The 22785-nt window shown below is 54.5% G+C and overlaps 1 protein-coding gene across 10 annotated transcripts in view; it reads right to left on the bottom strand.

The window, feature by feature from the left end:
* Positions 1-22785, bottom strand: part of LOC109578577 (monocyte to macrophage differentiation factor 2) — a 123855-nt gene that overhangs the window by 60233 nt on the left and 40837 nt on the right. For 4 of the 10 annotated variants that reach the window (XM_070780261.1, XM_070780260.1, XM_070780263.1 and 1 more), the window contains 4 exons: positions 20422-20496; positions 15288-15389; positions 13937-14006; positions 11244-11401 (listed from right to left, as the gene is read on the bottom strand). In XM_070780261.1, the coding sequence (XP_070636362.1) occupies positions 11244-11401; positions 13937-14006; positions 15288-15389; positions 20422-20496 (405 nt within the window). Of the gene's footprint in view, positions 1-1536; positions 2346-11243; positions 11402-13936; positions 14007-15287; positions 15390-19042; positions 20011-20421; positions 20497-22785 lie in introns of those variants that run through there. The other 6 variants (XM_070780268.1, XM_070780267.1, XM_070780269.1 and 3 more) reach the window with 6 other exon arrangements.

Genomic DNA, 22785 nt, shown 5'->3' with positions numbered 1-22785 from the left:
ACAGGACTACGAAAGTAAAAGCCGCCTGCTCCTTGGAAAAAAGGCTATGACAAACCTAGATGTATTCAGATCAGATCAGATCAGTCGCTCAGCCATGTCCGACTCTTTGTGACCCCATGAATCGCAGCATGCCAGGCCTCCCTGTCCCTCACCAACTCCCAGAGTTCACTCAGACTCACGTCCATCAAATCAGTGATGCCATCCAGCCATCTCATCCTCTGTCGTCCCCTTCTCCTCCTGCCCCCAATCCCTCCCAGCATCAGAGTCTTTTCCAATGAGTCAAGTCTTCACATGAGGTGGCCAAAGTACTGGAGTTTCAGCTTTAGCATCATTCCTTCCAAAGAAATCCCAGAGCTGACCTCCTTCAGAATGGACTGGTTGGATCTCCTTGCAGGCCAAGGGACTCTCAAGAGTCTTCTCCAACACCACAGTTCAAAGGCATCAATTCTTCGGCGCTCAGCCTCTTTGAGACATCACTTTGCCAACAAAGGTCCATCTAATCAAAGCTATGGTTTTTCCAATCGTCATGTATGGATGTGAGAGTTGAACCATAAAGAAGGCTGAGCACCAAAGAACTTATACTTTCGAACTGTGCTGGAGAAGACTCTTTAGAGTCCCTTGGACTGCAAGGAGATCAAACCAGTCAATCCTAAGGGAAATCAGTCCTGAATATTCATTAGAAAGACTGATGCTGAAGCTGAAGCTCCAAAGCTTTGGCCACCTGATGGGAAGAACAGACTCACTGGGAAAAAACCCTGAAGCCGGGAAAGATTGAGGGCAGGAGAAGGGGGTGACAGAGAATGAGATGCTTGGATGGCATCACTGCCTCAATGGACATAAAGTTTGAGCAAACTCTGGGAGAGAGTGAAGGACAGGGAAGTCTGGTGTGCCACAGTCCATGAGTCACAAAGAATCAGACACGGCTGAGGGACCGAATGACACCCAGAGGCCTACAGAATAATGTGAGGGCACCACAGCTACAGAGGAATGTGTAGGGCACCAGGACCACAGAGATGCAGTACTTGACGCTCTTCAGTTTGAAGTTTATGCACATGTTCTGATGTAGACACCCAACATTCGGTGCTAGGGATCTGTACTTCAGGTGAGCTATTTAGTTGGGAAACAGCGACTCAAAGTCATTAGCATAACCCACTGTATTGCACAGGGAACTATACTCAATATCTTGTAATAACCTATAATAGAAGAGAATGTTAAAGAGGAAAAAAAAAATATATATATATATATATATATGGGCTTCCCACGCGGTGCTGGTGGTAAAGAGCCTGCCCGCCAATGTAGGAAACAAAAGAGACGGGGGTTTGATCCCTGGGTTGGGAAGATCCCCTGGAGGAGGGCATGGCAACCCACTCCAGTATTCTTGCCTGGAGAATCCCATGGGCAGAGGAGCCTGGCAGATTATAGTCCACAGGGTGGAAGAGTCAGACACCACTGGAGTGACTGAGCACGTGTGCGTGTGTGTATAAAATTATATCACTTTGCCATATAACTGCAACTAACACAACGTTGTCAATCAACTGTATTTCAATAAAAGTCTTTAATTAAAACAATAATAATAACTTTCAAAAGTCATTAGCATGCTGATAGGAAATGAAGCCTGGGCAGTGTTTAATTGGAACAAACAGTAACACTAAAATTCCAATTGCTAAATCGTGTCTGACTCTTTCAACCCCATGGACTGCAGCATGCCAGGCTTCCCTATCCTTCACTGTCATCCCGGAGCTTGCTCAAACTCATGTCCATTGAGTCAGTGATGCCATCCAACCATCTCAGCCTCTGTCGCCCCGTTCTCCTTCTGCCCTCAATCTTTCCTGGCATCAGGGTCTTTTCCGATGAGTTGGCTCTTCACATCAGGTGGCCAAAGTATTGGAGCTGCACCCTAAGCATCAGTCCTTCCAATTAAAGCAGATCACATCAAATTACTTTGGAGTGTTGGGTCTGTCATAAAGAAACTTGAATCATATTAACTGTCAAAGATTTTAGGCTGGGGGGTGCTTTAAGAAATCCTCTACCCCAGTGACTATTAAACTGCTCATGCAGTGACGTCTCTGGAAGTTCTAGCGCTCTTGGGACTGGGAGTGTGTCTCAGACCACATAGGAATCAGGATTAATTTCCTTAGCCAAAAACGTGACCTCGTGATAAACACAAGACCTGAACACCTGTGGCCTCTAGAGGGCATACTGTTGAGCCAAAATGCTTGCTTGGGTCTGACATTTCCATGAAGATTAATTTTTTATTGCTTACTTGATTTGATGTTGCCTGGGAGCATTTTGGGAGAGGTACCGAGACAGGCCCGGGACCCGAGACCCCTTTCTTGCACTTGAACCTACAATATACAAGAAAATCATAATGAACCAAAAATAACTGCGTGCATGCACAGTTGGGGCAAATTCTGGACAAAAGGTACGAAAAGACCAAGAGAGCCTCGCTGCTTCCTTCCCAGGGAAATCACAGTGAAGGCTGTGGTCCACATACTCCCGCCCCGTCTGCTTCCTGACCCGCCTGGTGCTTCCCACTGTAGGCCTGCCTGGCGGTGCACACCCCCTTCCCTTGGGGTCTGTGAATAACTGTCTTTTCAGTGGCAGTCATCTCCTGATCCGTTGGTCTCACCATCCCTGAATAATAATAAAATCTACTTTAAAAATATATATTTTGGCCACACCACTCAGCATCTGGGATCTTAGTTCCCCGACCAGTGATTAAACCTGCACCCCCCTCTCCCCCCAACTGCCAGGGAAGTCCCACGATCTACCTTTTAAAGCAGGGTGTTTGGCCAGCCTCCCCAGCTGACTCTCCCCACCAGCTGAAGCCAATTCTGAATTCCTGACCAACAGGAGCCAAAAGAGAGATTGATGCCTATTTGCTGTTTTAAGACTGCATCCCAGGATAACTTGTTATACAGCAATACACAGTTTTTCCTTTATATTTTTCTAAATATTCCAAGTTTCCTACAATGAACAGCTTTTATATATAAAAAAAAAAAAAACTTTTGACCAATGTTATTTTCAAAAAGACAACTGAGCAAGCATGAGGCATCTTGAATTTTTATTAAGTTCTTTCTACTCCACTGGAAACGACCACATTCGCCAGCAGGATGATTCTTCTTAATACAAATGTTTATCCAATAACGAGTTAACACAAAACGACAGTTTCACGACAGAAAAGGTCCAGAACCAGCGGGACGGTTGTTAAAAGTCACGCCACGCACGCGCCAATCCCAAACACTGTAGACGTGACAGATCCATAAACGAACAGGGAGACCATCGGGGCTCCTGCTCACTGCTGCAGCCCCAGCCCCACCCCCGAGAAAGCGCTTAACAAGCTGCAGGGTCTACACCTGCACACAAGTGGGTGGGTTCCTCGGGAAACCTGGCGGTGTAAACACGACTGCTGGGCGAGTCATTCCCCAGAGTCAGAGCCTGAAATTTGAAATTGTTTACAGAGGCAAAGCTGCTCCTCCAAAACTCTGGATCCAAGATCTCTGGATTCCCCCTCTCCCTCCCGCCTTCCCAACCCTTCCTGGTCTACAACCACTCAGCTCCAAGGGCCCCTGAACACGGGAACATCACCAGGACAAGAGACCCCCAAAGTCTGACGCTGTATTTCCCTCAAGGGGGTCAGGGTTGGCAGTAACCAGATCCTCAGAGCTTCCCACATGGCCCTGGGACACCCAGGCTCCCGAGGCATGGCACCATGCTGACCCCTGCCGATCACGGCCAACTGGCACGAAGCCCCTAACACCAAGGCTCAGGGCTTTGCAGAGAGTGCGCCAAGAGCAGTGCCCAGAACTGAGGATGCAGGCCCACCGGTGGGCCACAGAATTGTTCCAGCTTGAACACAATGCCACAGGGCAAGACAGAGCCGGGGGTCGGAGTAGGTGAGGGGAGGTCAGCGCCCCGCCAGCAGGTCCCATTTCAGAGCGGGTCACACATAACCGGAGTCGCCGTGTAGAACGCGTTTCTTATGGTGGGTATTAAGAAGGCTTGGAAAACACAAACGCCATCTAATCCCTGCACCCTGCAGCCTGACTCCTCACAGGGCCAACCCCGGGATGCACAGGTCACCCTCCCGAAATAGACTGCTGGGCCACCGCTGGGATGGGCACCTCCCCTCTGACCACCATGACGAGTGTAAACGTCGGTTCGAAAGCCCATCGTGAGGCCAGGTTTGCAGGGAGAAGGTGGGGGCGCGGTATGGGCAGAGATTCCGAGAGGACCTGAGATGGATTCATCAGTCACGGCTGTGCCGGGCCCAGCAGACCCCAAACCCTCACCCGACAGGCCAGGTGGATGAGAGCAGTCGCTTCTCCACGCATTGACCCGTTCAAGTGTGTGTACACGCTGCCTTTACCTTGTGCTGCTGGTGGGAAGGCCGTCGGCTGGACACGCGCGCCTTAAGAAGACAAGCACCACTTGGGAGCAGGAAATACCCGCGGTCTCACCCTCAGACCTGCCGAGGCGCGGGCAAAACTGACGGAATTCGGGGATTCAGCAGCCAGATCAGGAGCAGTGTGGCCCCAGAAGGACATCAAGAAGACGCCCTCACCTGCTGCTCAGAGCTCAGCCCTCGGGAGCAAGACAGCCCGGGCCCTCGGGAGGAGGAAGGAAGCCTCAGCCAGGGGCCGCGCCCCAGATTCTGCCTGCTGGGCTGCCCCGGGCAAATCACTCGGCCTCTCTGAGCAGCCTCAGTCTCCCCAAGTAAGACGCACAAACAGCAGTTTCGTCTTGCCAGGCTTTGTGGGGAGAAATACATGAGAACATGGATGAGAATAAGCACCCGTCTGTAACTGTGTGTGACTGTGTGCTCAGATGCTCAGTCATGCCCCACTCTTGATAGCCTCCTGGGCTGCAGCCCACCGGGCTCCTCTGTCCATGGGATTCTTCCGGCAAGAATACCAGAGCAGGTTGCCTTTTCCTCCTCCAGTGGATCTTCCCAACCCAGGGATCGAATTGGTGTCTCTTATGTCTCCTGCACTGGCGGGCGGGTTCTTTACCGCTGTGACATCTGGGAAGCCCCCCAGCTGTGTGTACCTGACCTGCTAATCATGAAGAGGGGATGGAACACGGAAGAGCCTGCCCGGGGTGCGGGCTACGGCCCGCTGGTAAACAAGCTCCCCAAAAGGCAGAGCTCTGATGTGCGGGCTTTGCCGATTTCCACAGTTGTAGCTACTCCACTCTGGCCAGATTCACACTAGCCGTGGTTTAAGGCCTTTCCAAAGTTTCCTGAAAACTTGACAACTGGTCTCCATGGCACCACACATGTGCAGAGCACACCAGCAAGGGCTTCTCCCCTCCCACCAGCAGCTGACAGCGTCAGCCAGGGTCAGCACGCATGCCCAGCAACGTGCCCGCCACAGCCCGCCAGCCTCTCCCTCTCGTGAGCCTCCAGACCACCTGTTGTTGTTCAGTCTCTCAGTCGTGTCCCACTCCTTGCAACCCCGTGGACTGCAGCACACCAGGCTTCCCTGTCCTTCACTATCTCCCAAAGCTTGCTCAAACTCATGTCCATTTAGTCGGTGATGCCGTCCAACCATCTCAGCCTCCGTCGCCCCTTCTCCTCCCGCCCTCACTCTACAGGCCACCTGCAGGACACACAGACACGTGCTCCCCTCCCCCTCCACGCTCACACCTCACGCCTCACGGGCTGACTTTTCCAAACCGCCCAGATAATCCCGCTCTCTGGGAGCATCCAGGCAGGAGGTCCCCGGAAGCCCGGACTCCTTCAGGGGTGAGGACGGTGGCCAGTTGTAGGAACAATCCACCCAATGTCCACAGGAATGGTGGTGGCCAGGATGGGGCACCCACATAGCAGGAAGCAGATTCCACCTACCATCTGCATGGCCGACAGCAGACACACTACATACGAGGGAAAACTTGATGGCAAAAGATCCTCATTACAGATCAATCTATGCTTGTCTCCTGAATTAAAAGGATGATTAAAGAAACTGGTACGTCCATTTAATGGAGGCCTTTAAAAGAATGTTTACAAGGCGCTTGAAATTAGGAGAAATAGAAGTCTTTTTTTTTTTTTTAAAGTAGGCTGTAAAGGCGTCTATGGCAAGAGAAAGGGAAAGGGAAGTCGCTCAGTCGTGTCCGACTCTTAGTGACCCCATGGACTACAGCCTACCAGGCTCCTCCATCCATGGGATTTTCCAGGCAAGAGTACTGGAGTGGGCTGCCATTGCCTTCTCCGATGGCAAGAGAAGAAAACGTCAAAATTTAAAAGTACGCATCAGGGGACTTGGTGGCGGTCTGGAGGTTAGGACTCTGCACTTTCACTGCAGGAGGGCCTGGGTTTAATTCCTTGTCAGGGAACCAAGATCCCACAAGTCTCCCAGCCAAAATGAACAAAAAACAGTACCCACTGAGTGAGGAGAATAGAAAGAAAAAAACTAGGAGTGGTTATCTGAGGCGTGTGTGTGTGTGTGCGAGTGTGTGTGTGTGTCTGTGTTAGTTGCTCGGTAGTGCCCAACTCCTTGTGACCCGATGGACTGTAGGCTCCTCTGTCCATGGAATTCTCCAGGCAAGAATATTGGAGTGAGTTGCCATTCCCTTCTCCAGGGGATCTTTCTGACCCAGGGATTGAACCATGATCTCCCGTATTGCAGGCAGGTTCTTTACAGTCTGAGCCACCGGGGTTATCTGAAGTAGATGCTGGCAGATATTTTCTACCTTTCTAGCATTTTCTGAACATGTTATAGTAAGCATTTATTATTATAATGAAAACATAAAAAAACAACCCCCCAAGGGAATTCCCTGGCGGTCCAGTGGTTAGGACTCCCAGGTTTCCTCTGCCGTGGGCCCAGGCTTAACCCCTGATTGTGGAACTAAGGTCCCACGAGCTCTGGTGCAGCCAAAAAAAAAGAAAGCAAGCCACCCCCTCCCAGTCACTAGGACACACCATGCCTCCAGCCACAGGCGTCGCAGGGCCCCGCCAGATGCCATCCCGACACGTGCAGACCTGGTTTCCCATGGGGTCCTGTCTCCCTCATCCTGGGGTACCAGGGCTCCAGGCCGACTTGGGGCAGAGGCAAAGCTCGTCACAAACCCGAGTTGGAAAACAACAGCCCCGAGGTGTCTTCTGATGAGCAGACACGAGAGGAAAGGCAGGGCAGTGTCCCCGCAGACCCTGGTCATGAGCCTGCCCCATCCGGCCCCAGACACAAAGGGGCCAAGACTCACACAGAACTCCTTGCCCAGTCTTCCACCTCAGGGAGGAGGAGGAGACCACACCAGACCAAGCTCACCATCCCCCGTTCCTTCCGCACATTTGTCTGAGCGTCGGCAGGCGAGTTCTTTACCACCGAGCCACCAAGAAAGCCTTTCATAATGATACTATGACAGTATCTGCCTCTTTCCCTCACTTGTACCCACACCTGTAACCCGTGGGTGCTCCTGAGCTGCTCCGCCTGTGTGGAAGTGGCTGCTGGGGCTTCCCCGGGCTCCTTCAGCACCCCACAGAGCCGTCCCCAGAGCCTGCATCTCAGCATCTGATCACACAGTTTGCGGTGGCACATCTGACAGGTCCTTTTCTGACCAGGTCACCAGGCCCAGCTCAGCCTCTGAGCTCCACCTGCCTGTCTCAGCACGTGCGGGGGCTGTGGGCAGCCTGAGCGCCACCCTGCCTTGTTCCTGACGGAGGCCTGGGTCCGGCCGCAGGGGCTCGAGCAGGGTTACAGGAAAACCTTCAGAGTGCTTCAGCTTTCGCAAATACAGAAAGCAGAGCTGGGAAGAGTTGAAACCCCCCCCAGAAGTCCCGGGACTGCAACCTTCTAAATGACCCCTCTGTGCAGGGCATCCACCCACAGCCCAGGTGGCTTTAGGGCTTCAGATCCAGGCCCACTGACAAGTCCCATCTCTGTCAGCCCCCCTCCACTCCCGGTGCTTTCCTAGGATTCTTCCCCAGCCCCACCCAGAGGCTGATGGAAAGGCGGATACTCAGCCCTGCTCCCGCTGTACATGCAATTGTAACTGGAAATCAAGACAGAAAGGGAGCTCTGGTCTGTGACAATGACTGAAACCCTCCCCTGGGCTGAGGGGACAGCCCTGGGTGAGCTCTGCTCTGGGTCTTTCAGGGAAACCCCGCCAACCGGCGGCCAGGCCTCCACCAGCAAGCATACCTGCTCGGGTTTGTTGTGACGATCGCCAGCGGACTAACTGAGCAGGTGGTCAACAGCAGGCCGGTCCACCGGCGCGGGATGCCATGGGGGGCACGCTGTTGAAATGCGAGCCCCAGCCCCCCCACCCGGCTCCTGCCTTCCTCCCTAACCTTCGCACCAGCTTCACCTCTCGCCCTGCCCTGGCAGTGCCCACCTAACTCAGGAGCGGTCACTGAAGTGCCCGGAATGTCCAACAGGCCACTCTGCTGCCAACTGCTCCCTCTCCCGGCTCCTTGGGACACAATAGCTGTCTTGCTGGGTCATCCTGGCACAGGATGGCCTCAAAGGAGGACAGGACGAGGGAGCTGGCGGGCATCTGAATTTCCAGTGTCCTGACCACCCCGCCCTTCACCCCCGGGCACAGCTTAGGATGCTACCGGGACAGAGTCTTACCTCACGAGGGACTAAAGGAATGTCTTTTCCTTGCCTTCGATGTTTGTGGTATATGTGAAGGAATGCCAGGGTCTTGGGTTAAATGGCATCCTGGGAAATTCACTCTCAGATTGATGCTGGGGAAGAAAGTTCACAGGAAGCCAGTTCTGAACGGGAGTTGGGGGTGGGGCAGCGTGGTCAAGGCTGCACAAACAGCCTCCATTGTGCTCACCAGCCCGTCCGTAGTCAGACATTCCGCCATTGGTGGGTCATTCCTTTGGGTGGCACAGGCTTTGACACACCTCTCATTATCATCACTGGGGATTGCTTTCCAACTCAGGGAGCTAATGAGGATACCAGGCCGAAGTGTTTGACGTTCAGCCTCCTGCTGAATCTTCAAACAACCCTGCGAGGTGTCACCTTACCACACTCATCGTACAGCAGAGGACACTGAGGCACAGAGAGGTTGAGGAGTTAGCCCAAGCCTTCCCAAAGAGGTGGGAGGATGCTGGAATTGGTCCCGAGTCTGGCAAGACACAGCCCCTCCCTCCAGGAGCATGTGTGTTGGGCAGCAGGCACAAGTACCAGGGGATGAAGGAACACGGGCGGGCAGGTGAGCACGAGGGGTGTTGGGAAGCAGAGTGGGGGGAGCCCCTAAATCAGAGGAGGATCAGAAGTTCTTCTGTGCTAATGCCCGAGTGGGGCTTTGAAGGATGTGTAGGAGTTGGGTGGGTGAGGGGGTGAACAGAGTCCCCATCAGAGGAACAGGCACCTCAAAAGGTGTGGGGATAAAGGAGCAGGCTGTCTAGGGAGAAATGTCATACCCAGTACCCAGGAGAAGCATGAGGAAACGCAGGCATCACAAGAGCTCTGCAGGGGCTCGGGGACAGTACAGGGAGTCCCGGGTCAGAGTCTTGAGCACTCAGCACTGGCCCGGCCACCGGGCTTCAGTCCCCATCAGCCGCTCAATGAAGGGACTGTCGTCTCGGCCTGCCATGGAGCCATGCTTCGGGAGTTTTCCTAAACAGCATCCCAGGACCCACGTGGTCCCTCCCCCACCTCAGACCCAGCAGAGGTCGGGTCACAGGGTCCCTGCCCTCAATCAGGGCAAGCCTGCCCTCCCCCTCAAAGTTTCCCCTCCCCTCATCTCCAACCGTGACCCCCAACTGATAGGAAATCCTTGGAGGGCTCACAGGGCAGGTTTGTACACACACACACACACACACCCAGGCAAGAGGACAAAAACCCCCAAGCTCAGAAACCCGCCCACCTGAAGATGTGTCAGAGGACTTAATATCGTCTCGAATGTGGGGTTCCAGATGCCAGAGCCCTGAAACACCCTGGAATGTGCGAGAACTCGGCGTAAGGCACCCTGTCTCTGCCCACTTGACCCTGGCTGGGAGTCTCAGAGTGAAGTCTGTCTAACGAGACGCAGATCCTGATGCAGTCTGAGACGCCAGGTCAGACCCCGCAGGCGGCCTGTCCCGAGCGCTGGCCCAGCCCTGCGAGAGGGCTGAGGACATTGGCTGAGGGTTGGTTAGTCAGGCTTCCGCCCCTGGTCTTGGGACTGCTGTAGGCTTTGGAGGTTGGGGGTGTCCCGGACACCCTGCCCAGATCCTCATCAAACGACCCGAGGCCTTCCCTCCAGGGCTCATCCAAGGAGCCTCCAAGGGCGGCTGATCGGCACTCATTGAGAATCTGAATCACAAACCCTAAATCTGGAGCGAGCAAACCGAGTTCCTGGGGTCTGCTTGCCCCCCCACCACCCCACCACAATGAATGGCTCTTGTAATGTCTCTGGGTTTGTCAGCAAGAGAAGAAACGGCCAAGGGACAGGAGGCGCGTCCCCCGCCGCTCGCCCTCTGTGCTGAGAACCCACTGCAGTGCAGTAGGATGGTGGGCTGCTCTGGGTGCACCTCAGTCTCCCCCCAACGGCCCCCAAATGCCCTCGCCAGGGAACCAAGCCTGGTCTCCAACATGGAGACACCGAAGTGCTCTGGCCAAAACCCCACTGCAGAGCGCACAGGGTTGGCAAGGCAAAGAGGGGGGCCCTCATAAGTGCCAACTCAATTGGCAGTGGCTGCCCAGAGAAGTCGTGGAAAGAATTCTGAAACCACACCGCGCGGCAGCTGATTGGGGATGCCTGCCACGGTCACAGATTCTCACCATCCCTGATCTACTAGCTGGGGGACGTCCCCCCATGAGCAGGGGATAATTCCCCAGCCAGGACTTTGGTAGCAGAGGAGGCCCAGGCCACCTGGGGTATCAGTAACACCAGACTCCCCGATAGACTTCTCAGGGCCTTGAGAAGCACGTGTGGGCCCGTCATTCCTCAGCTGGCCAGGATCTCGTCTGCCCCCTTTTCTGACGATGTGAATGTTGGTTGCTTTAGGAAACGTCTGTCTAGAATAGGAACACACTGCAGGGTCCATTTCTCCTCTGAGAGAGTGACTAAATGCCTTCTCTCTCACCTAGAGCCCAAGGGATGGTCTGGCTTATCACCAGAAGTGATCTCAGACCCACTGAAAGCTTGACCCGTGGGAGGGCAGACGGGCCTGGGCGCTGTGCTCTGGGCTCAGGGTTGCAGGAACACTCCCCGTGATGCTCTGCTCCAAAGGCCTACATGTCCCCACGCAGGCTGGGCCGCCTCATTTGGACACCTTGGCGTGCAGGGTGCTGGGCAGATACAAGTACCTCCAGATGGCATAGTAGTGGGTGCCAGCACCGAATGCCACAAAGAGATGCCAGATGGCATGGGCAAAGGGGATCCTCCCGTCACTCTTGAAGAACACCATGCCCAAGCAGTAGAAGACCCCTCCGGTCACCAGCTCCCAGATGCCCTCGGTGTCGGGCTGTCGGTAAGGACAAGGGTGAGCACACGTCAGATGAGCGGCCAGCGAGACCAACACCACCCAGCCACCCCCACCACCCGGACAGGAAGACATGGATGGCGGGGCTGCCCAGAGCCCCAGGAGCGGCATCTCAGCACACCGATGTCATCAACTCTCAACCCCACCCGCCCCACCGATTCATTCTCGTGTGTAACACATTTCTGTCACAATCTCAAAGGATATCTCGAAGCTTTTTATCTGTCCTAAAAAGCAAACATCAGAGAAGGGAAAGCAGAGACACACACAGATACTTGTACAACCAAGTTCACTGCAGCGTCATTTACAGCAGCCAAAAGCAGGAGGCAACCCAAGCGTCCGGCAGGAGGAGAATGGATACGCAACATGGTATCTGTGTTAGTTTACATGGTGGAGTATTATTCAGCCTTGAAAAGGGAGGAAACTCTGACACATGATACAACACGGAAGAGACCGCAAGGGCGCTGTGCAAGCGAAATAAACCAGACAGCGACCGTAGGCCGAAATAAACCAGACAGACTGAATGAGTCAAATTCACGGTTGGAAAGCACAGTGGCCATCTGGCTACCAGGGGCTGGGTTGGGGGGAACAGGTAGGGAGTGAGGTTTAGTGGGGACAGAATGTCGGAAGATGAGACAGTCCCGTGGATGGACGGTGGTGATGGCTCCACAACAAGATGAGTGAACTTCATGCCCTTGAACTGTACACTTAAAGACGGCTAAAACCATAAACTGCATGTGTATTTTATCACAATTCTTAAAAAGTAGTATGCATCCATGGGATGGATGTGAGAGTGGACTATAAAGAAAGCTGAGCACCGAAGAATTGATGCTTTTAACTGTGGTGTTGGAGAAGACTCCCGAGAGTCCCTTGGACTGCAAGGAGATCCAACCAGTCCATTCTAAAGGAGATCAGTCCTGGGTGTTCATTGGAAGGACTGATGCTGAAACTCCAATCCTTTGGCCACCTGATGCAAAGAACTGACTCACTGCAAAAGACCCTGATGCTGGGAAAGATTGAAGGTGGGAGGAGAAGGGGACGACAGAGGATGAGATGGCTGGACGGCATCACCAACACGATGGACATGAGTTTGAGTGAACTCCGGGAGTTGGTGATGGACAGGGAAGCCTGGCGTGCTGCAGTCCATGGGGTCACGAAGAGTCGGACACGACTGAGCAACTGAACTGAACTGAACTGATCCATGGTGGATTGCGGCATTCCCGGCCCTCCGAGGCGAGCACAAGTGACGCCTGGGTGGTTGTTACGGGGGCTCAAGGGGAACAGGAGGGACGGGGAGTAAGAACTTACCGCCCCGTCTCCTGGGCCCCCTTCCCACAGGTCTCACTGCTCACCACCAATAACCGTGTCTGACGGTATCCTTCCAGACTCGTCTATATGCACGCAGTACACGGTATGCACTTCATAAGCATATACATGCCCAGAGCGACGGGTCACTTAAGATAAGGGGGCTCGGGCCACGCCTGTCATCCTGATACATCACTTCCACGATGCAGTCTCGTGGGGATTCATCTACCTCCCCGTGTGGGGACCCACCTCGGTCTTCGGAACAGCTGGGGAGCTTTTCACTGGAGGTATGTACAAGCACGCACCCAGCCCTCCAGAGGGTGACGCCTGACTATTAAAGACGTATCACAGTAACACTTCTCAGCACGGACTGCTTGCCATACCCCGTCCTAAGGGCCTTAAGTGAGTTATCCAACGCCATCTTCACAACAATCTCCAGAGGCAGGTGCAGCTCTATGGCACAGGCCCTCGACATCACGCCAAGTGAGACAAGCGTGTTCCGGAACAGTTTGTACAGCGTGATCCCATTTTTTTGTAAAAGATGAACAAACAAGGCATCATGTCTGCAGACCCACAGACTTGCCTGTTAGCCATCCTTAATGGTTTGCTGTGTATCTTTTCCATTTCTCATGAAGAGGCATTAGATAACTCATGTTACGGACTCAATGGACATACATTACCGACTCAATGGACATGAATTTGAGCAAACTCCGGGAGACAGTGAAGAACTGGGAAGTCTGGTGTGCTGCAATCCATGGGGGTCACTTAGCGACTGAACAACAACAAACTCACATTTTCACAGGGAAAATGTTGAGTAGGAACGCTAAGGGGGCTGTCACAAGCTGGAGACTCAGCTCCGCCTCCATGGCCACCTGCGTTATTATTATTATAGATTTAATTTAGCCAGCAGGTACTTACTCTGTTGCAGGCACCCTTCTAGTCCCTGTCCCTGAGTTTTCTTACCTGATGCCTAAATAAGCAGGAAAACCTGGAGCCCAGAGGGACTAATGAACCCGCTGAGGTGAAGCAGAGAGAGGAGGCCCTGGAACCGAGGAGCCGAGCCCAGGGTGACCTGCACCTTGGCAGGCGAGTCACGTGGACCCCAGGCCTGAGATCACCATCTGCCGGGGCAGAAGCCTCAGCCTCACCATCTCCAGTACCACTCTGGGCCCCCTCCAGCCAGACGCAAGACCCACACCTGGTGGGGTGACTTACCATGGAAAGGACGACCAGGGCGGGGAAGAAGCCCATGATGACATAGCAGAGCAGCTCCACGAGCTTGTACCTGCCAGGAAGACAGGGCGTCATGGCCTTGGGACGGCCTCCCCGTGAGCATCACCTCCCCCATTCGGGTTGGGAGGGGGCACCCCCAGCCGGAAGAGTAACGGAAGGGAACTGTGCCCTCTGCCCAGCACCCCTGAGCTCGGATTTGATCCAGCTGCACCCAGCAAGTGCTAGCAGAGCTGGGTGGCCGTGGGCGGATCCCTTTCCCTCTCTGAGGCTAGGTTTCCACACCTGTGAACTGACATTCGAGGGTGGCAAATGCTGGGTGGGCATAGCATGCCTGGGTGCTCCTCCCTTGCTCAACCCAGGGCAGGCATTACTGTTCCATCCCAGCACCTTTCACCACAAGGCTCGAGCAAACGCTCTCCATCCATCCGAGTGGCGGCACCAACTGATACCCGTCCGCTGTCCTCGGACAGTCCAGGGTCTGTGGCTGCCTCTGACTTCTCCAGCTCTGTTTCCTTCCCCCTCGTCCTCACTTCCCTGCTGTCTCTCAGCAGGATGGAAGCGGGTGGGCGGCCCTGAGACCCTCTCCTTCTCACCTGCTGACCCAGCTTAAAGAAGACCCCATTCACCGGGTCGAAGCACCAACAATGACCTTTTTTTTTTTAACTCCTCACATTGACCCTATGGACTGTGCACATGGTGACTGCCGATGGGCCTGGACACAGGGGTGCCAGGCACGGCTGTGCCCACACGCTTCGGGGGACATGCTGAGGTCTCGTCCTGGCAGGGGCAGGGAGGAGGCCCTGATGGAGGCACCCCGCCCCCTGAGACCCCGCCCCCTCTCCCCACCCCACCCCTGAGACTCCATCCCCTCCCCACCCCGCCCCCTGAGACCCCGCCCCCTCTCCCCACCCCGCCCCTGAGACCCCATCCCTCCCCACCTCGCCCCCTGAGACCCCACCCCCTCTCCCCACCCCACCCCCTGAGACCCCGCCCCCTCCCCACCCCGCCCCTGAGACCCCACCCCCTCGCCCCACCCCGCCCGAGACCCGGCCCCCTCCCCACCCCGCCCCTGAGACCCCGCCCCCTCGCCCCACCCCGCCCGAGACCCCGCCCCCGAGACCCACCCCGCCCCCTGAGACCCCGCCCCCGAGACCCACCCCGCCCCCTGAGACCCCGCCCCCGAGACCCACCCCGCCCCCTGAGACCCCGCCCCCGAGACCCACCCCGCCCCCTGAGACCCCGCCCCCGAGACCCACCCCGCCCCTGAGACCCCGCCCCCTCGCCCCACCCCGCCCCCTGAGACCCCGCCCCCTCCCCCCCAGCCCCAGCTTACCGCTCATGAAAGAAGAAGACATAGACTGTGCCGACCGAGGCCATGATCCAGACCAGCCATCGCATGTGGGAGGCCCAGGGGCCCAGCTCGCGGAGGTTCAGCCTGGGAGGCAGGACGGGAGGGCACAGGGGCCTGAGGGGCCTGAGGGGGTGGGGGCGGGCCTGGGACCTCGCCTTCCACGGCCAGCCCTGTCCCCTGTGGCTCCACGTCTGGGATGTGGCCTCTCACGGAGGACAGGTGGAGAGACAGAAAGAGAAACCAAAACTGTATGCAATTATTCGAGCCAAGTCAGCAAAACTGAGGATGTCCCAGCATGAAGGAAAAGGGCATCTCAAACCAGTGGGCGTTTCCTGGCGCCCGGGCTTAGTTGCCCCACAGCAAGCGGTATCTTCCCAGAGCAGGGATCGACCATGTCCCCTGCACTGGCAGGCGGACTCCTACCCACCGGACCACCAGGGAAGTCCTGCCTGCTGGGTGACAGCTGAGCTGGGCCTTGTGAACTCCTCCCTCCGCAGCCAGCACAGCGTGGGGTTCAGCAGTAGAGGGGACTTTGCAGGAGGAACTCCTTCCTTCCTTCCCCACTCCTGAGACTCTCTCCCCAGGCTCCCAGAAAAGTGGGTTTTTCTCTCCGCTGCTCAAGCCAGGTGGTGTCTCCTGGGCCAGGTGCCTGCAGGACCCAGCCTTTGGCTCCAGCTGTTGGCTTAGGTCAGCAGTCCCCCACCTTTGAGGGACCAGGGACAGGTTTCGTGGAAGACAATTTTTCCATGGACTGGGGAGGGGATGGTTTCGTGATGATTCAAGCACATTAACTTCATTATACACTTTATTTATTATTATTATTTTTACATCAGCTCTGCCTCAGGTCATCAGGCATTAGAGCTCGGAGGTTGGGGACCCCTGGCCTGGGAAATGGCTGCGGAGCCAGGGGCCCCGGACAATGCAGGCCTGTGCCCCAGGCCAGGGGGCTGGTCCTGCACCCTCTCTCCAGCCCGCATGCATGCATTCCAGCCTCCAGCCTATGCCGCTGTCTGTACAACCTGACTGCACAAAAACACGCCAGGTTCCTGCAGAAGGGGCTCCGGTTCCAGAAGACGGTGACTTTTCTTTTGTCCTCCTCAATATTTATGACTCGATTATTAACGGTTTTCTGAAGCACTGGGGAAGGGAAAGTTCTGTGTCACCCTGACCCAGCCAGTTTTCCTGATCATTCGTGACACGGTCCTCCCTGCCTGGTTAATTGCATGAATGGCGTCTGTGTGCGGGTCACCGTCATCCCTCTTCACGACAGCTGGGGGAGGGGGTACTATTGCTGCCTCCCTTTTAAAGGCCAGGAGACTGAGGCTGGGACAGACTCGGGAGTTATCCCAGGACCCGTGGCTCCGGAAAGGCTGATCAGGACCAGGGCCTCGTGCGGTCTGATGCCACGACTGTTCTCTTTCAGCAACACCGGAGCCTTGCAACCACCTTTCAGACCCTTTTTTTAAGTAAAGGTGATATGCTGGAATCTTATATTTAAGCTTAATCTATCAAAAGTGAAAATAAAGGGACTTCCCTGGTGGCTCAGTGGTAAAGATGCTGCCTGCCAGCGCAGAAGACGCGGGTTCAATCCCTGGTCTGGGAAGATAGCACGTGTCTCGGAGCAACTAAGCCCGTGTGCCGCAACCACTGAGCCTGCGCTCGAGAGCCCGGGAGCCGCGCCCGCTGAAGCCTGAGCACCCTCGAGCCCGTGCTCCACAAAAGGAGCCGCCGCGAGAAGGAGCCCCGCTCGCCGCAACCAGAGAAAACCTGCACAGCAACCAAGACCCAGCACGGCCAAAAGTAAATAAATAGGAACTTTTAAAGAACGAAAATAAAAACTAAAATCACAGAGTTTTTTCAGATTGAGGCAGGGATGGGGGGACCCAGAGTCATTCACATCTCCACCCCTTCAACCAGAGCACCGCGAAGAAAAATACCCACAAATCACTCCACAAACCCTTGTCTCCTGTCTCCCTTCCCCATGCACCCGGGTGTCCAGGTAGAACACTGTCATCACCTCTGATCCTCTCTCAACCCCACATCCAGTCAACGGCCAAGTTCTGCCGACCCTTCCCCCCCGACACAGCTCACAAACCCGGGCACTTCTCCCCTTCTCGGCCCCTGCGTCCCTCCTTTGCAGCTTGGACCACAGTGGTGGTTCAGTCTCTGTGTCGGTGTCGGGACAAAGTCCACATCCTCTGGGAGACACTAAGTCCCATAAGGACAGAGCCTGTGTCTCTGTTCACAGCCACATCCTCAGACACCAGCACTCGACAGGCACGGAGCCAGTGCCCAGACCGTCAGCATCAGGGATAAAGAACAGAAACCCAGGCGCTGAATCAGCCAAGGCAGGGGGGCATTCAGAGGGCGGCTCCAGAAATCCAAGTCAAGGATAGTTACTGCAGCTGAGCACAAAACCTAGCTTTACTCTAATTGGCAACATCCAAAAAAGAAACTAGAGATCACCCGACTCCTGAGAACTGCAGGTGGTGCCTGTGGGTGACCTGGGGCCAGCGGAAGGCACCCTCCCATCGTTTCTGGCTTCTCTACCCTGCTCTCTGCATCTCCAGGGGCCCCCACCTACCCACTCGAACAGCAGCCCCTCACCCGGGACTGACCGTTCTTTTCAGGGTCTCCGTACACCAGCCCACCGGGCACCTGACGACCAGAAGCATCCTGGTTTACACGTCCCCTCCTCCCACAAAGCTCAGCTGGTCACAGGCTGCCTCTGATTACGTCCCCAGGCTGACAGCAGTGAGGGCCGATTTCCTGGAGGAAGCCAGAAACCCTGGTATTCCTCCCCACCTTCAGTCACTCACAGTTTCCACTTCGTTTCCTGTAAATTCATCTTCCATCCATCCATCCATCCTCTCAACTCCAAGGCCAGTGCCAGGGCCCCAGCCACAACCATCTCTCTCCCAGCTCCTTGCATCAGCCTCCTTGCACCTCCTCACTCCCAAGGCATCATCCTTCGGTCCAAAAGATAAAACCAACGACTTCCCTGATGGTCCAGTGGTTAAGACTTTGCCTTCTGATGTAGGAGGGAGCAGATTCAATCCCTGATCAGGGAGCTGAGAAACCAAATGACTCACAGCCAAAAAAACAAAAGGTGAAACAGAAGCAATGTTGTAACAAATTCAATAAAGACTTTTAAAATGGTCCACAGAAAAAAATAAAAATAAAACCAAGTGAATATCCTGCTTCAAGCCCCACCCACCCCTCAGTTCACTGCCACACCCACACAAGAACGACCAGAGGACCCACCGTGGAGCCATAATCTCCCCAAACTTGGAAACCTTGCAAAGTGCCTCACAGGAGATGGACGCCTCTGGTTCATTCATCCAGAACGCTGTCCAGCAAGGAGACGGGACTGCGACTCCTGCAGCCGTGACTCCGTGACCCTCACCACACAATGCTGCCCAAAAGTGAGACCCGAAAGAATGATGATTCCATTCACGTGAAAGAAGACATCGGGCAAAGCTGCCTCAAGACAGCCGCCCACGGGAGCCGCAGACTGGGGAGGGGCTGGACGTGCGGCTTCTCCACCCAGGGGGCCAGCTGCGGGATGTGGGAAGTCCCTGTGTGGACCCCCCAGGCACATCTCAACAAAACGTGTTCCAAAGGCACTCGCCTTCGTGTGCACCAACTAAACCCACTTATTAGCTGACATAATGAAAAAGAACACTCCATTTACAATAGCCAAAGATTGGAATTCCCTGGGCAAGACTGGGACAAACCTTTCTGTGGCTCCCACGCCTTGGGCCAACGCGCACAGGCTCCAGGGCGGGCCGGCTTCTGTAGTTGTGGCTCCTGGGCTCCAGAGAGCGGGTTCAGCAGCTGTGGTGCATGAGCACAGCCACACTGCAAAATATGAGATCTTCCCGGACCAGGGATTGAACCCACGTCCCCTGCACTGGCAAGCGGTTTCTCAACCACCTAGACCACCAGGGAGGTCCCTGCTGGGGGGTTTAAACCAGTACAATCTGTGCAAGGTGCCTCGGCAACAGTTACCCAAAGAACTAAGGCCCACTCCTGCCACCGAGCCTCCAAGTTTGGCGTTTACCCCACAAAGATCAGGCTCGGCTTAAGAACCTGGGGCTTCTGTAGCTCAAAATAGGTTGGCTCAGCAGTTTCACCTGTTTCCAGCAACCGAACCAGGCACAAGGCGATGCATGATCCGTCAGCAAGGACCCTCACTGCAGGCCTGTGCGTTACAGCAAAGGAAGGGGAGGCCTGACGTTGTAAACACTCATAAATAGGGGCGGCCAGGGAATGTTATGCTGCTGTAAAAACGGAATGGAGACATCTTCAAGGTACTAATATGAAAAGAGGTCCCCAAGAACATGACTAAGAGAATGAAGGCTGACTTCAGCGTCTGTACACTATCCTTCCTTTTCTACTCAAGTAGGAAAGGTGGCTCAGACGGTAAAGAATCCACCCCCAACGTGGGAGACCTGGGCTCGATCCCTGGGTGGGGAAGATCCCCTGGAGGAGGGCATGGCTACCCGCTCCAGTATCTTGCCTGGAGAATCCCCATGGACAGCGGAGCCTGGTGGGCTGCAGTCTGTGGGGTCACAAAGAGTCGGACACAGCTGAGCAACTGAGCATGAACGCAGCAATATAGGGACTTCCCTGGCGGTCCACTGGTTAAGATGTCACCTTCCAATGCAGGGGGTGTCGGTTGGATCCCGGGTCTGAAAGCTAGGATCCCACATGCCTCGTGGCCAAAAAAACAAAAGGTAAAACAGAAGCAATACTGTAACAAGATCAATAAAGGCTTTAGGAAAAAAAAAAAAATAAAGGCTTTAGGAAAGCGTAAGTGCGAATATGTGTATTTGCATATATGCATATGCATGTATGCAAATGTGTCTATACATATACACATACATACACATTTGCTCTTTTCTACACAAAATCACCCTGGAAGGATACACAGGAAGCTGGCGCTAAGTCATGGCTTCTAGGAAGGAGAATGCGTGGAGGGTGTCCTTTTACCTACATTCTTGTGCTGAGGTCACAGATCACCCAGCCAAACATGCAGGGAAATTCGAAGAAGGGAAGGGGAGGAAGCCAGCCCCAGCCCCCACCTCACTCGGGGACCCGCAGCGACACTCACCAGGGCGCGTAGGAGGCCGCTATGAAGAAATAGATGACCATGCGGTCCGACATGTGCAGACAATGCTCTACCGTCCTGCAGCAGAGAAGGCGGGTTACAGGGCCCAACCTGGACAAATGGGCTTTGGGGACGGGGGCCTGGGCACAGGGCTGATGAGCCTCCATCCAGCCACGACCCCTCGGGCCTCAGTGTCCCCCCATCTGTGAGTGACCAAGGCAGTGCTTTTCCAGCCGGGCTCCCTGTCAGCCCAGGGGCTGAATGGAGAAACCTCGGGGCTCCCGTCAAGGACCCTCCTCCCCCTGACATCCTACTTCTCTAACCAAAGCAACTCTGCATTCTGTTTTACATTCTGGGCTTTTCGAAAGATTTCAAATGATAAAAAATTCAGTAGCTTAAAAAAACACAGACTCACAATACACAGAGAGAATCACAGTCTGCAAAATACAGACTCAGATACAGAGAAGAAACGAGCGGTCACCAGTGGGGAGAGGGAAGGGGAGGGGGCAAGACAGGGAAGGCGATGAAGAGATACAAACTGTTAGGTTTAAAACAGGCTACAAGGGGAGTTCCCCGGTGGTCCAGTGGGTAGGACTGGGTGCTTTCACTGCGGTGGCCTGGGTTCAATCCCTGGTCAGGGAACTAAGATCCCGCATGCCTTGAGATGCGGCTAAATAACTAAACATTGAGTAATAAAACACAATAAAATAAGCTACAAGGACGTATCATACAATACGGGGAATATAGCCAGTGTTTTGCAGTTACTATAAATGGAATATAATCTTTAAAAAATTGTGAGTCGCTAATTGTACGCCTGTAACTTATGTGGTACATCAACTGTACTTCAATTAAACAGTGAAAAAAATTCAACTATACTCAATATTTTTAATAACCTAGATGGGAAAAGAATCTGAAAAAGTATATGTCTCTGTGTGTGTGTATGTGTGTAACTGAATCACTTTGCCGTACATCTGAAACTACACAAGATTGTAAACCAACTACGCTTCAGTTAGAAAAAATAAAAGTGAACTAAAAAATACATACTCAATAGAAGCACAGCAAGCAGAAGAAAACATGGAAAATTAAACATGTATTAATTTTACTTCAGTCTCTTTTCATTCATCCAGCAAACCTAGGTACCCCTGAAGACCCTCTAGGTTCTGGTATTCCGGTTCAGGTCCAAGTTCTGGAGCCAGAAGGCCAGGGTTCGGATCCCAACCCTACCACGGAGGAACGATGACCCTGAGCAAGAACTTGCCCTCCCTGGTCTCAGCTCCCTCATCTGTGAAACAGGGAGGAGTACTGGCATCCTACCACGGGGTGAGGGTGAAGAGGGTCAGGATTCAGCACCACGCAAAACAGGAAGTGCTCATAAACGTCACCTGTTTCCATTATGGCCTCACCTTCAAGAGCAGACTACACTCCTTAACACATCTGGCCAGCGTGCTGCAGCCTCCAAAACGGTCCCCAAGGAGCCCCGCCTCCTGGTCCCCACACCTTCACACCCTCGTGCGGCCCTTCCCACAACGAGCACAGCAAACGCGTGGAGCCGACGCGAGGTCGCACACGCGTCGGAGTGTGGTTTCTGAGGCTGACCACCTCCCCCTTGTTCTCTTGGATCATTAACTACGGAGGGGAACAAGCCACGGGGCCGTGGAGAGGTCCCTGCTGCTACTAAGTCGCTTCAGTCGTGTCCGACTCTGTGCGACCTCATAGACGGCAGCCTACCAGGCTCCCCCGTCCCTGGGATTCTCCAGGCAAGAACACTGGAGTGGGTTGCCATTTCCTTCTCCAGTGCATGAAAGTGAAAAATGAAAGTGAAGTCGCTCAGTCGTGTCTGACTCGTAGCAACCCCATGAACTGCAGCCTACCAGGCTCCTCCATCTATGGGATTTTCCAGGCAAGAGTACTGGAGTGGGGTGCCACTGCCTTCTCTGGAGAGGTCCCAGTAGGTAACTAATACAAACTGTGATTCAGCCTGGCCACTGCGGCCCTCATTAAACGTGGCCAGCGTTTCTATCTGATGCTGGGCTAACTGCATGTCTCCCTAGAAATACAGGGAGTAACAACAGCTGACATGTAATCAGAGCACCATGCAAAGCTCTTAAGCATGACCTCTTTAACCCCACCTAGGGGGGCAGGGCCACGACTTCATCCACCACGTCACACTGAAGGGCAGCACGGTCCCACCGCTGACAAGTGGGCCCCCACCCAGGGACGGGTGTCTTTAGAAGGAAAAGGAGAGGGGGCCTGGGACACACAGAGGCACAGAAGGAGGCCTATGGAGACAGGCAGAGACTGGCGTGACGCTGCCACAAGCCGGGGAACCGGGGAGCCTCCAGAAGCTGGAGGAGGAAACACAGGGTC

Source organism: Bos indicus, chromosome 25, assembly GCF_029378745.1.
Source record: "Bos indicus isolate NIAB-ARS_2022 breed Sahiwal x Tharparkar chromosome 25, NIAB-ARS_B.indTharparkar_mat_pri_1.0, whole genome shotgun sequence".
NCBI classification, from domain to species: Eukaryota; Metazoa; Chordata; class Mammalia; order Artiodactyla; family Bovidae; genus Bos; species Bos indicus.
The sequence above is the reverse complement of the archived record's forward strand: the minus strand, read 5'-3'. Positions and strand labels throughout refer to the sequence as shown.